We start from the raw sequence: 13,318 nt of genomic DNA, 5'->3' as shown, positions 1-13,318 counted from the left end.
ATGAACAAAAGGAAGTACTTCTTCACACAACACACAGTCAACCAGTGAAACTCGTTGCCAGAGGATATTGTGAAGGCCAAAACTAAAACTTGGTTAAAAAAAAATTACGTAAGTTCATGGAGGATAGGTCCATCAGTGGCTATAGCCAAGATGGTCAGGGATGCCAACTCATGCTCTGGGTTTCCCTAGCCTCTGACTGCCAGACGCTAGGAGTTTGTTACAGGGGATGGATTACTTGATAATTACCTGTTCTGTTCATTCCCTCTGAAGCCCATTCCACTCCTCACCCAGTCTCTACATCAGAGGTGGGCAAACTACAGCCCGCAGGCCACATCCGGCACGTGGGACCGTCCTGCCCGGCCCCTGAGCTCCCGGCCGGGGAGGCTGTCCTCCGCCCCGCCCCCCCACCCCCCGCAGCCTCAGCACGCCGCCAGCGCTCTGGCCCACCGCTCCTGCCGGGCAGGGAGGCAGCGTGGCTTCAAGCTCCTGCCACTCTGAGTGACGTGGTAAGGGGGTGGGGAGGGGTTGGATAAAGGGCAGGGGATCCTGGGGGCCAGTCAGGGGACAGGGGGCGGTTGGATGGGGCAGAGGTTCGGGGGGGGGGGTCAGGGGACGGGGAGCAGGGAGGTTGGATAAGGGGTGGGGTCCCAGGGGGTGGTTAGGGGCGCAGGTGTGGATAGGGGTCGGGGCAGTCAGGGGACAGGGAGCAGGGGGGGGTTGGATAGGTGTGGGAGTCCCGGGGTGGCCCGTCAAGGGACGGGGGTGTGGATAGGGGTCGGGCAGTCAGGGGACTGGGAGCAGGGGGGTTGGATAGGGGGTGGGGTCCCGGGGGGCGGTTATCCCAGGAGGGGGCGGTCAGGGGACAAGGAGTGGGGTGGGGCGCGTTGGATGGGTCGGGGGTTCTGAGGGGGGTAGTCAGGGGGCAGATAGGGAGCGGGGTCCAAGCTGTTTGGGGAGGCACAGCCTTCCCTACCTGGCCCTCCATAAAGTTTCGCAACCCCGATGTGGCCCTCGGGCCAAAAAATTTGCCCACCCCTGCTCTACATTGTATGCCCGTGTCATGCACTGAACATTCTTGTTCCCCTCCTACTCTCAGCACTATGGGGGCATATTTTGAAAGAGGGACAGAAATAGTGGTGGGAGCAAGAGGGAATATTCACAGGAGGAGAGCTGAAGTGCTCCCCAAATCCCTCACTGCATGCTCCGATCGCCCTTCTCTCCTCCCCACACTCTCCTGCACTGCTCTGACCTCCCTCTTTCCCAAGTAGCAGCAGCAACCAGTGAAGAGGGAGCCTTGAACCCCTTCCCCACTGCTGGAGTAAGCATGGGGAAGAATGGGACTTCTGGGTTTCTTCCTCTGATTGGGGGACAGTGGAGGGAAGGGAAGCCTCTGAGCAAACTCCATCTCCCTTCCCTGCTCAAGTCTAGCACTGTTGCCCAACTTACCCTTCCCCATGGTTCTGCTCTGTCAGCACTTCTGAGAAGCCAGAGAGCAAAGGTCCCTTTGAGGATGCACCTTTATTCACTGGGGGAATCACAGAAAAACTACATATTTGGAAATCAAGTGCAGCATCAAAACTCTAGTCACTGAACTGGGTTTTCAAAAAACACAGTATTTGGATGATTCTTTACACTAATAAGGACCATTGTCTAAGAGTGTGAGGCACAGCTCTAAGTTGGCAAAGGGCCAGAGCTCCATCCTGCATCCTTCCAGTCTCCGTATCCCCTGCACTGCCCCCATGCCCCCACATTTGCCTTCACTGTTCTGACACCCTATATCCCCTGGCTCTGCACCAAAAAAAGTATGAGAAGCTGTAAGTATTACGAGCAGTTGATGTTGGGGGGCAGAAAGGCTCTGTATCAGGAACCCTTGACCAAACAACTCAGCATCTTGCTTTCCTTTTGATCCTACTTAGTTCCATCCTATGGAAGCAGATGAAGATTATGAATCATGAGTACACTATCCTAACCACTTGTGTTCTTTCATCTTCTCTTTATTTAATACCAATTTCCTTGATAATATTTGAAAAGTAAAATCAGTCTGAATGTGAATGTGAATTTTAGAGCATATCTCATTAAAATATTACTCTTAAACTAGAAATGTTGGTTTCAGGGCAAAACTTTCCTGAAGAATGCAGTCAGAGATCAAGGACACACACACAACACATTCTCTAAAAGCCGCTAATGGTAGGGCTCAAATTCACATTGCATGGGTGCAGCTTAGGTTCAGTCACCACAGCATGTAACCCAGTTACTCTGACAACAGGCTGCCTCCCAACCTTCTGGCTTCAACAGAGCCCTAGCCTTGCTGCAGATGTGCATTTCACTCTTTTGGGTACATCAGTTTGGCATGCACTGAACTGTAGTTACAAACTTTACTCTTAATAACTTTTTCAATCTTGCTTCCCCAGAGGGGCAGTGGGTCCCATGCATTAGCTAAAATAAATCCTCAGTGACTGAGATCAGTTTGGGGAGGACCAGAGCCAGAGTCTGAACCCCAGGTGAGAAAATAGTTAGATGAACCAGGTGATGGGGGTGGGGAGACCTCTTGCTAAAATGACCACAAACTTAGACCACTAACACTACCCCCAGCACCCTCATAAGGTACAGCAAATTTAAAGACAATCTAACTAAGCAAGCAGATTTTGAGAACTTACAATAGTCATCCCTTAAACAGCAACACTCAACTTTACGTTTAGCAGAGCTAATGCTCTGCTAGACTACAATATGTTAAGGGAGAAACATGTCGCGACATAAAATTCTCTCTTATTTTCCTCAGTCACTAACATTTATACTTAAGATTCTATGTATCTTTATTCTTCTCAGTTTTGTGTACTTTTCAAGTAAGAATTATGCAATACAAGGAAATAGCGAGTGATCTAGTTTCTGAGAACACAGGAACACAATATCCTCACTTGTAAAAGACATTTAGCAAAATCTCCAAAAACACTAATTGAGAGGGATTTTTTTTTTTGAAATTAACTGTGAGCTGAATGGACAGTAAAAATGACCAGGTGGAACATCACTTTTAGAAGGTCATATCACAGAATTAAAAAAATAAGAGTAAAATGCAGTAGGGCTATGTCTACACTACAGCCTATGTTGGCAAAATGTATGTCGCTCAGGGGTGTGAATATTCCACCCCCTGAGCGACATAAATTGCACCGACATAAGTGTTTGTGTGCAGAGCACTACGTCGGTGGGAGAAACTCTCCTGATGACATCGCTTATACTGCTCGCGGAGGTGGGGTTTTTTTTTAATGCCAATGGGAGAGGTCTTTCCCACTGGCGTAGAGTGTCTTCACCAGATGTGCTGCAGCTGTATTGGTACAGTTGCACCGCTGCAGCCCTGTATGTATAGATATACCCTAAGAAAGAAAGGAAAAAAACACAGAACTCCAGAGGTTAGTAATCTATCTACTTTTTCTCATTAAAAACTGACACGCAGCACTAACTGAGGAGATTATGTTGTGAAAACATACTGCACCGCATGGCAGTACTTGATCGAGATCAGCAATCAGGAGCAAAAGGGAAGTACTGTTTCATGATTATAATAGCAAATTCTGGAAGACAACCAAATACATCATCTGGCAGCTCAACAGCTGTTACAGCTTGGTAGTAATACCTTGGCATTTGCTATAAACTATAACTTGAAAAAATTGATTTCTCATCTGCCAGAAACAAGAATATGTTCTCCTTTTAACATTTCTGAGTTTCTTTCAATAGAACAGTTAGATTTTTGAGCCATTTTTATTCTGCATGTTTCTCAGCATGGCTGCCAAGTTAATTTCATATTATTTTATTTTGATTCAAAAATAAATTTGGGGCATAAATATTGGATGCAACTTAAATAAATGACATGCTTAGCCAAATTCCATCATAATAGCATAGTGAATAGTACAGAATATTTGTCCTTCATGTTAATATTTATTGCCCTGACCATTTAGTCATAATTATACTTCACACTCACTTGAAAACAGGAAGTTTCCAAGCAGTTTGAAGTTCAGGACTCTCCTTGCTGTTTTGTTGGTGGTGAAGGCAATCATTTTCCATGTTGGAGTCAAAGTGGATGGATGTAGCCACATAATATATTATACTTATTAATGATGAGACTATACCAATATTTGTTTTTAAACAAATCCTGGATATAACATACTAGAAGAAGGCAGGAATTCATGGCTATTTTGAATAACTATCTAAAACCATTAAAGCATTTTTGTTTATACAGTACCTGTCTAAAAAATCCTGTTTCTAAACATATAATATTCCACTGGCACTGTTAAATAAAAGTATGCTTCATATCAAGAATGTGGAACATTTAAAGTCCTTTAGAGTTTCAGTTATTCCAGTTATTTGAAGGTTAAAAACAATCCCTCATAAATATTTTAGATTGTGGCATTCCACTTAGGTCTTGAAGTGTCAAACAATATCTCTCAAAAATCAATATTCACACAGTACATCTATGGGGAAAAGAAACTCAGCATGGTGTAAGCTATCAAATAGATATCTACCTTTATGCCCAGTGCAGTTTTCTTGGCCTCTGCTTTTAATCTTGTTGCTCTTAACACTGGCCTGCTTTTCTTGTAATCTTGTTTTCCTAAGGCAGAAAAAAGAGTTAATGTAAATGATGCACTGAAGATAAGGTACATCTACAATAAATTGTAGCTTCAGTGGCAGATCTAAAATTTTTAAGAGTTCAGTGATAGAAAGAAAGAGTTGTGCCCCAAGAACGGGACCAATAGCAGGGTCAACAATGGTCTTTAAAACAAATAACAACCAGAAAACCAAAACAGTAGTTAATAAATCAACCTGGAGCCTGAGAGTCCAGTGAGCTACAAAATGCAAATTATGATACACCTCCAATGGTACGTTATTTACTAAAATGGCAACTGCAATGTTCAGTAGCCAACAGACAGCATGTGTGTAGAAAACATCAACCTTCTGCAGGAGTCCCCCCGCACCGCACCAGTCTATTCAGCATCTATTCATATCCAGTGAAGAGATCCCCTTTGTGGCATACAGGGGATGCTCCCCTTGTACAAGTTCTCCTCCCCCAAACAGCCCCACGTTAGGGATTAAATATTGTGAAGACCGTCTGTACTTGAGCAAAAGTCATGCATAAAGGATGTGAATAATTATGACGCATTTGATGCCAAAAGGAAAGGCACAGCACCAGAATGTATTGTCAGAGGAAAGCTAACAGAGTCTCTTAGGGGAAGGAAGGGGAAGAGAATTAGGGAATGAAAATTTGTATCCTAAACTCCAACAAATTCATCCAGTCAATGCATCATGAATGTTTTCCACCATTAGAGTACAGGGCCACTGGAGCTTTATATCGCAGGAGCTGCTGACCTCCTAAGATAGGCGGGCACCACAGAGCAGAAGAACAGTCATTTTCTAAAGCAATCAGAGAAACAACCCAAAGGTTACCTCATGAGAAGAGGGAAAACAGAACCAGCAGGGGTTTCTACCCTCCAAGTATTATAATAGCACTGTTTGCTATGCAATGGTTAAGGAGCTGTCAGAATTTCCATTATAAATTGCAGGAATTTATAACTCATAAAAATTCACTCCAGGGTGAAATTTGGCACAGAACTATCCCAGCTTGGAATATTTTTGAGCCAATTTTCAATAAAGTGATGCAGCTGTTCCAACTTACTTGTGAACAAACTATAGAAATTTATCCATTTGGGATTTTTAAGCACTAAAAATATCTTCAACTTAAAAAAAAAGATAATTGAAAAGTGCTAGCTCCAGTTTCAGCTCTCATGACTCAAATCCTCTGTCATTCCTTCCATGGTAAACAAAGCAGAACAACCAACAGAATGACTTACATCCAAATATCTGCTCTTCCAGTGATGCAACAGAATTAGATAATGAGAACTATGCAGCCTTGAAAGAGCACAGGGAACCAGAAGCTACTGGACGTCAACAACTGAAATCCCCCCACTTACTGATATTCCCTCCGAAGGGTAAACTGCAAAGGTGACCAACGTTGGTGTAAATATTTCATACAGGGTATGTACTCTCTTTGATTAAAGTTCATTTGTTAGGATCAAATCTACTGCTACAAGGAGAAAGTCTATTATTGCTTGTAGCAAGGTGGCCATTTACTGCATGCCCCATCCTGGCCAGGGGTTGCTTTTCAGGAACGCTGTCCCTTTTGCCCCCTTCTTGCAGGCCACTTAAGAACTGCACACAGGCTTTCACATGAATACCACCACCACCTGCTTGGGGATAGTTTAACAACAAAAACAATCCTCAGGGTCCCAAAATAAAGTCCATCACCACGCAACAGTCCATAATGATTTCTGGTGTCTTCTCTCACAGCCAGAGCTCTTCTTCTGTCCCAATCTGTTCTCACAGCCCAACTCTTCCTGGCTGGAACTCAGTCTTTTGGCACTGGCCTCTAGGCCCCCAAACTTCTAGGTCCAAACTCAGCCCAGGTTTTCCCTTAGGAGCCTCCTGCTCCATTGGTCTCAGGGCATTCCCTGCAAGAGCCCTTTACATTCCCAGCTTTCTTACACTTTCCCAAACCACTGCAGCCTACACCTGTTCTTTATAGGAAAATCATCCTGATCTTTCCCAGGTTTGGCTCATTCTGTAATCAGGAGCTTCAGCCCACCAGCCCTTAAGGATTGTGCCACCCTGTCACATTACTCTTTCCATCAGTTTAAAGCACTCTGGTACTACTTACTCCAGTAGTGTGGTTATTGAAGAGGCTGGATTGCAGTTACATAAAGAATGCTTCCAGATTTATATTAAAGTTGATATGAACAACTAAAATCATCTATATAACAAATATTTTAATGATGACTCTAAAGCAGTTAATTCTCCAAAACTATGTACCTGTCATTTAATTTACCACTCCCTGCTAAATACGACAGCCAAAAGACATCCTGCGTTGAGCAGGGGGTTGGACTAGATGACCTCCTGAGGTTGGACTAGATGACCCTGATATTCTATGATTCTATACTGGAGAAGAGTCTTGAGTCCACCAAGTGCAAAAGTTTTTAAAGGGCATCTCTTCATTTTTTTGCAATGAAAACTAGATTCTGCAATTGTACTAAACAAACCGCTTTCTAAAGCCCTAGGAAAGACATCTGCACTATAGGACAGTAAAGAACTATGAAATGCAAAGTCCCTGGCCCATAAAACTGATAGTTATCACCTGTAACACATTGCACAGATAAATAATGCAGGTTCATTAGGTTCTTTGGGCCTAGAAATTCAACAGGTTGGAATATGCATTTGCACACTTCTAATTCCTTCCTGTTTCATCATGCTCATACTGCAAGCTCTCTCTGTACAAATGTCAGTCATCATTAGTCTAAGCTGTTTCTTCTTCCCACCAAGTGACAGTCAAAGCCAGTTAAAATGGACTCATCAGACAAAGCCCCATTTGTCTCTTACCCAATATCTATTTGACAGACACTGAGTTCCTGAAGGAGCATAGGCAGAGAAGCAGCAGAGGATGTAGCTGGAAAACTTCCAGACTAAATCTGATCTTGACCTTGTGTATTGTTTAAGCAAAACCCTCTTCTCTTCCATCCCTTCTCCACTATCCTCCCTTAGAGTTGGAGAGTCCCTGGTCCAACACAGTTACCAGAAGACCACGATATGTTGCAGTAGTGAGCATAATAAAGAGAGGAGCTTCCTGGTCGGGAAGTTCTCTAGTTTCTGCTTTTAAGGCATGGCTCTTTCTCCCTCTGTCTCCAAACTACTTGTTGTCAAAGTAAGTGCATCCCTCTCCTTAAAGAAGTGGTAATGGGAAGAAAAGAGGACCAACACAGTAAAGAAAAAAAAACACAAATGTGATCAGGAGCAGTTGGAGCAAATTTACAATGTAAGAACAGTGCATAACTAGAGAGTCAGAAATCAAAGAACCCTGTAAGAGGGAAGGCTGGAAAAGCTGTGGCAAGCACCAAGTCAAAGCTGGCAACAACAACCAGCAAAAGAGGAAGAATGTAGGAAATGCCATAAAATGGGATATTTTTCAATAGCACACAGATCACTAAGAGTAATGGAAACAATCCACGAGGGAGTGTTATTGTACAGGGAGACTTTGGCAAACCAGTAAAGTGCCTGAAACCACTATGGCTTATTACTAAAAGCAGCCAAGTCAGCAGGCTGTAAATTAGCCAAGTCAGCAGGCTTAGCTTAACCAAGGCAGGAGGGGAAGGGGTTTTTTGGGTGCCACAGAAAGGGCAGCTTGACCCCGCGTCCTTCCTGATAAGAATTGTGTTGAAGTTGCTGATACATGCATCTTAGAAGAGCAGGATGTGCCCCAGGAATGTCTATTGGGGCCTCAAGGCTGCAAACTCTGGAAAAACCCACATCTGGTTAATCGATAATCAGAAGGAACCTCTTGCTTGACTATTGAAACTGCTTACTTAACAAGTTTTCTTTAAGGGACATGTCATTCTATTACTAATGTATAAATAAGGGGGGAAAGTTTTGAGGTAGTTGGACTCTTTCTGGACTCTCCCTCTGGATACATCTTGCAGTCCCCACCTGCAGACAGAAGATTTGGCCACCGGAAGCCTGCCGCTGTGCCACTCGAGAGCCACACTCAGCTTTGGTAATTACCAAGGGTTGGGGGTGCTTTACTAACCTGTTGTGGAGGTGTGGATGAGTGCTTGAGACTAAGTAAAGTTTAGCTGTAAGTGAAAGCACTCTTGTATTGTCCTGTTTGTGCCAGCCATCTGTCGGTCGGACGGCCGTGTCTCCCCTGATTTATTTCCTGACACCACCTCGCACAGAGTAAAAGTTACCAAGAGCTTTGGGTTGAAAGAACCCCGGGTAACAGGATGACAATTAATCCATATTTCTAGGGACTATATTCTCAATAGAACATACTACACCTTGGTATACAAGTATCAATGTGAAGCATTGAAACCTTAAATTTAACACTGATACTGGGGCAGCAGTCGCTGCCAAAAAGAGATATAATCAGTCCTGGGATGGAGATCTGCAAAGACCAAATAATATTCTACATGGAGCTATTACACTACCTTGGATGTTTGTGAATAGTTCTGTGGGAAACTGGAGAAAAGACGGGAAGTTCTTCAACAAATATATGTAATACAGGGACTAAAAACTAGGGTTGCTAGCAATATAAGGACTACAACTAATAGAGAAACTGGACTGAAATAATAGAAAAAAGCAAACTATGCAGGAGATGTATCCACACATCTTCACTGAGTTAGGGAGCTATCCGGGGAGTACAAAATAAAATTAGTGCCATCAGCAACTACCTTTTGCTCTCAAAGTCCCATGCCATACCCCTATACCCTTGCTGGGCAAAGTCAAAGAATAATGAAAGAGAATGTACGACTTGGGGGTTATTTCCCAGATAAAAGAACCCACTGACTGAAAACCAATGACAAAATCCACATTTGTGTGTACCTTACAAAACTTAAGAAAAGAGTGTGTGCAGAGAAAGACATATGCTTCCTGCAGCTGACCAGACATTAGCTCTAACAGTTGCCTGGACCTGTGAATGGCTCAGTGTTTATCCATTCGGCTTGGATTTTAACACAGAAACAAACCACAAGCCTTTACTGGCATTATTGGGTGCAAAACCACTGGATGACCTACCTAGGATTCAAAGAGTTCAAATACGGCTTATGTAATTTTCCTTCAACACTGAACACATATCTGAGACAGCACTCATAGCAGCAGACACTCCACCTAGAGCCCCAATTACACAACCACCCAGACATGAACTAAAGGTTTTAGTGAAGATGTCAAAGTTTACATTCTGGCAGCAATTTCAGCATCTGCCAGCCAACTTCAGCAATTAGAGATGAACAACTAAAGTACAAGATTTGCCAGAAACTTACTCAACTCTGCCAAAGAGGGTGGGGTTGAAGGAGTCAACTTCCAACAGATTTATTGCCATATTGGCAGGACCAAAATGACCTTCACATGGCCTACTTCTGAAAGGACAGCACGTTTTTATCCCGATAGTACCTCAGAAAGAGATGCTCTCCAAAATCCATAAGGGACACCAAGATGTAAAAAAGTATGGGGCATGAGCACAGCAATCCATATGGTGGCCCAGACTGAATAGGCAAATTCAGATCTTAGTAAAGGGCTGCGACGTATGTATCAAGGAAAAAACAAACAAAAACACCATTACTCACTACAAAGCTACCTGACAGACCTTGGCAGAGGGTAGTAACACATTTGTTTTTCTGGTAAGTACATATATTATTGTAGTCAATTTTTTCTCCAGTTACATTGACTTGGCTATACTCACACAAAACTCACAGGTTATCCAGAAACTAAAATTAATATTTGCAAGACATGTGGTTCCTGAAGTCTTCATATGTGGCAACAGGACTCAATTTACCACTGAACCATTCCTAGTATTAACACAGGATTTTGAACATATTATAAGTCCATGTTACCCTCAGAAGAGGGAGATGGAGAGAACAGTGCAGACTTAAAAAGATTTCTGCAAAAATCACTGAACATATATATCAGTCAACACCACTTGTACCTGGACTATCTCCCGCAGCACTTCTGATGGGAAGATGACTAGGGACACATTTACCTGTAGCACTGATACATCTTAAACCTAAGTGACCTTATCTAAAGGAATTTTTAAAAAAACGGGATTCTGAAATAAAAATTTGGCAATAACAACAACAAAAAATGGTTACTCACCTTCTCGTAACTGTTGTTCTTCAAGATATGTTGTTCATGTCCATTCCAATCAGGTATGTGCACGTGTGCATGCATGGCAGGTGGAAGATTTTCCCCCTAGCAGTATCCATCGGGAAAATAAGCTGTGCTGAATGGAATGTAGATTCCTGTTTTTGTGTCTTTTCTCAACAGTTAGACGTTTGGTGGTGGCAGTGATAAAGTCCAAGGGCAAAAGGTAAAATAGTTTGTATCTTGGGGAAGTTTTAACCTAAGCTGGTAAAAGTAAGCTTTGGAGGTTTTCATGCAGGTCCCCACATCTGTACCCTAAAGTTTAGAGTGGGGAAGGAACCTTGACATGGTGGCAGATCGGTGGGATTAACTTGAAATCATTTTGAGATCAATTTGAGATTTTTGAACAAGAAGCACAGATCTTAAAAAGGAAATTTTTTTTTCCTTTGGGCTGCTTAAAAGCAGGTTTTCAGCTGAAAGCAGTTAGAGTTTTTTTTTTTCTCTGTTTTGGGGCCAGAGCAGAGACAAAAGGGGATTGTCTTTTGTGAGCTGGAGTTTTCTCTACCTAAAGGCAGGGCAGTTAACCTCCTGCAGGGAAATTCACAAGTCTTCACAGACTTGAAGAAGTTTTTTTTTCCCCCCTAAGAGCAACTAGAGGGGTTTTCTGCCTATTTGCCTGGAGACAAAGGTATTAGGGGTTTTTTTTTAAGGATTTCTCTGTAGGCTGACAATCACTATCAGAGAACACAGGTATCCGGACAGCACAGCAAAATTTTACAATCCAAGTTTTTGTTTTGTTTTGTTTTGTTTTCTTTCTAACTCTCGGGTGTAAAGTTAGTTAAAATCAGAGAGGTTAGCATGACAGACTGCATGGTTCAACAAAAGCTGGAATTAGCCAGATTTGAGGCTGAGGAAAAACAAAAGGAACATGAAAGACAGACAGAACTCATACGGATGGACATGGATGCACACGCGGCCAGAGAAAAAGAAATGGAGGCTACCCACAGGAGGGAAATGGAGGCAAGGGACAAAGAACTGGAGGAGAAGGAAAAAGAGAGGAAGCATGTGGAGGAGGAGAAGGAAAAAGAGAGGAAGCATGCACTGGAGATGGAGAAGGCAAAGGCTCAGCAGAATATACCAACAAACCCTAGCAATCCTTCTCCAGGTACCACTTCCCATCCCAGAAAGTTCCCCACCTACAAGGCAGGCGATGATACCGAGGCCTTCTTAGAAAACTTCAAAAGGGCCTGCCTTGGGTACAGCATCTCTACAGACCAATACATGGTAGAGCTGAGGCCGCAGCTCAGTGGACCCTTAGCTGAGGTGGTGGCTGAAATGCCTAAGGAACAAATGAACCAGTATGAACTGTTTAAAACCAAGGCGAGAGTCAGAATGGTGCTGATACCCGAGCATTCCCATTGGCGGTTCAGAGCCCTAAGGTGGAAACCGGACGTGTCATTTTCCCAACATGCCTACCACACTGGGAAACATTGGGATGACTGGATATCAGGAGCAAGTGTTAAATCTCCAGAAGATTTGCCCTTCCTAATGCAAATGGAGCAGTTCTCAGAGGATGTTCCTGAGGAAATAGAAAGATACATCCTAGATGGGAAGCCCAAAACTGTAATCGAGGCGGGGGAGATTGGAGCCAAATGGGTGAAGGTGGCAGAAAAGAAAAAAACTGGTCGCAGTTGGAGCGGATACCAGAAGGAACAACCTCAGACCATACCCTACTACCGGGGGCAGCCCAAGGCCCCAACTACCCCCCAAGGATCCCTCCAGACACCTTTTATCGCCCCGCCACACCATTCTCCAGCAACCCACCTCGCCCCAGTGACCCGTCAGCTGGACAATATTTTAAATGTAACGAGCCGGGGCATGTAAAGGCCAACTGCCCCAAGAACCCCAACAGATTACAGTTCATTGCACCGGAATCACACCAGAGGTCCTCAGGCCCAGATACCTCCCAGATACCCTCGAAGCGGAAGGAAACTGTGAGTGTGGGCGGGAAGAAGGTCACCGCATGGAGGGACACCGGAGCACAAGTGTCAGCTATCCATGCGTCCTTAGTGGACCCCAATTTAATCAACCCAGAGATCCAAGTGATGATTCAACCCTTCAAGTCCAACTCTTTCAATTTGCTTACAGCCAAGTTGCCTGTCCAGTACAAGGGCTGGTCAGGAACGTGGACTTTTGCAGTCTATGATGATTATCCCATCCCCATGCTGTTGGGGGAAGACTTGGCCAATCATGTGAAGCGAGCCAAGAGGGTGGGAATGGTCACTCGCAGCCAGGCTAAACAAGCCGTCACGCCTAGCTCTGTTTCGGAAACTTCTACCAGGACCCGGTCAGAGGTGATGGACCCAGACCCCAGGCCAATGTCTGCAGCAGCAGTAGTGGATCCAGTCCCAGAGACCCAGACAGAGCCAGTCCCAGAACCGGAACCGGCGGAACAACTAGCACCAGACCCATTGCCAGCACTGAATCCAGTACTTTCAACCCCAACACCAGAGGGCCCCCCCGAACCTGAACCGGCAGCAGCCGATAACCCTAGACAAGAGGCTCAGCTGAAGCCTGAACCCCAACATAGTGCACCAGCGGAGAGCGGTTCACAGTCAACGGAAACAGCCCCATTCCCTACATTGCTTCCAGAGGG

At 44.3% G+C, this 13,318-nt stretch overlaps 1 protein-coding gene across 2 annotated transcripts in view; it reads right to left on the bottom strand.

Annotated features, from left to right (window-relative positions):
* The window catches only part of TRIQK (triple QxxK/R motif containing), an 87,449-nt gene that overhangs the window by 18,624 nt on the left and 55,507 nt on the right, over positions 1–13,318 (bottom strand). For both annotated transcript variants that reach the window (XM_074944106.1, XM_074944105.1), the window contains exon 3: positions 4,512–4,597. In XM_074944106.1, coding sequence (XP_074800207.1) covers positions 4,512–4,597 — 86 coding nt within the window. The remainder of the gene's footprint in view (positions 1–4,511; positions 4,598–13,318) is intronic.

This window comes from Natator depressus, chromosome 2, assembly GCF_965152275.1.
Source record: "Natator depressus isolate rNatDep1 chromosome 2, rNatDep2.hap1, whole genome shotgun sequence".
NCBI lineage: Eukaryota > Metazoa > Chordata > Testudines > Cheloniidae > Natator > Natator depressus.
The sequence above is the reverse complement of the archived record's forward strand: the minus strand, read 5'-3'. Positions and strand labels throughout refer to the sequence as shown.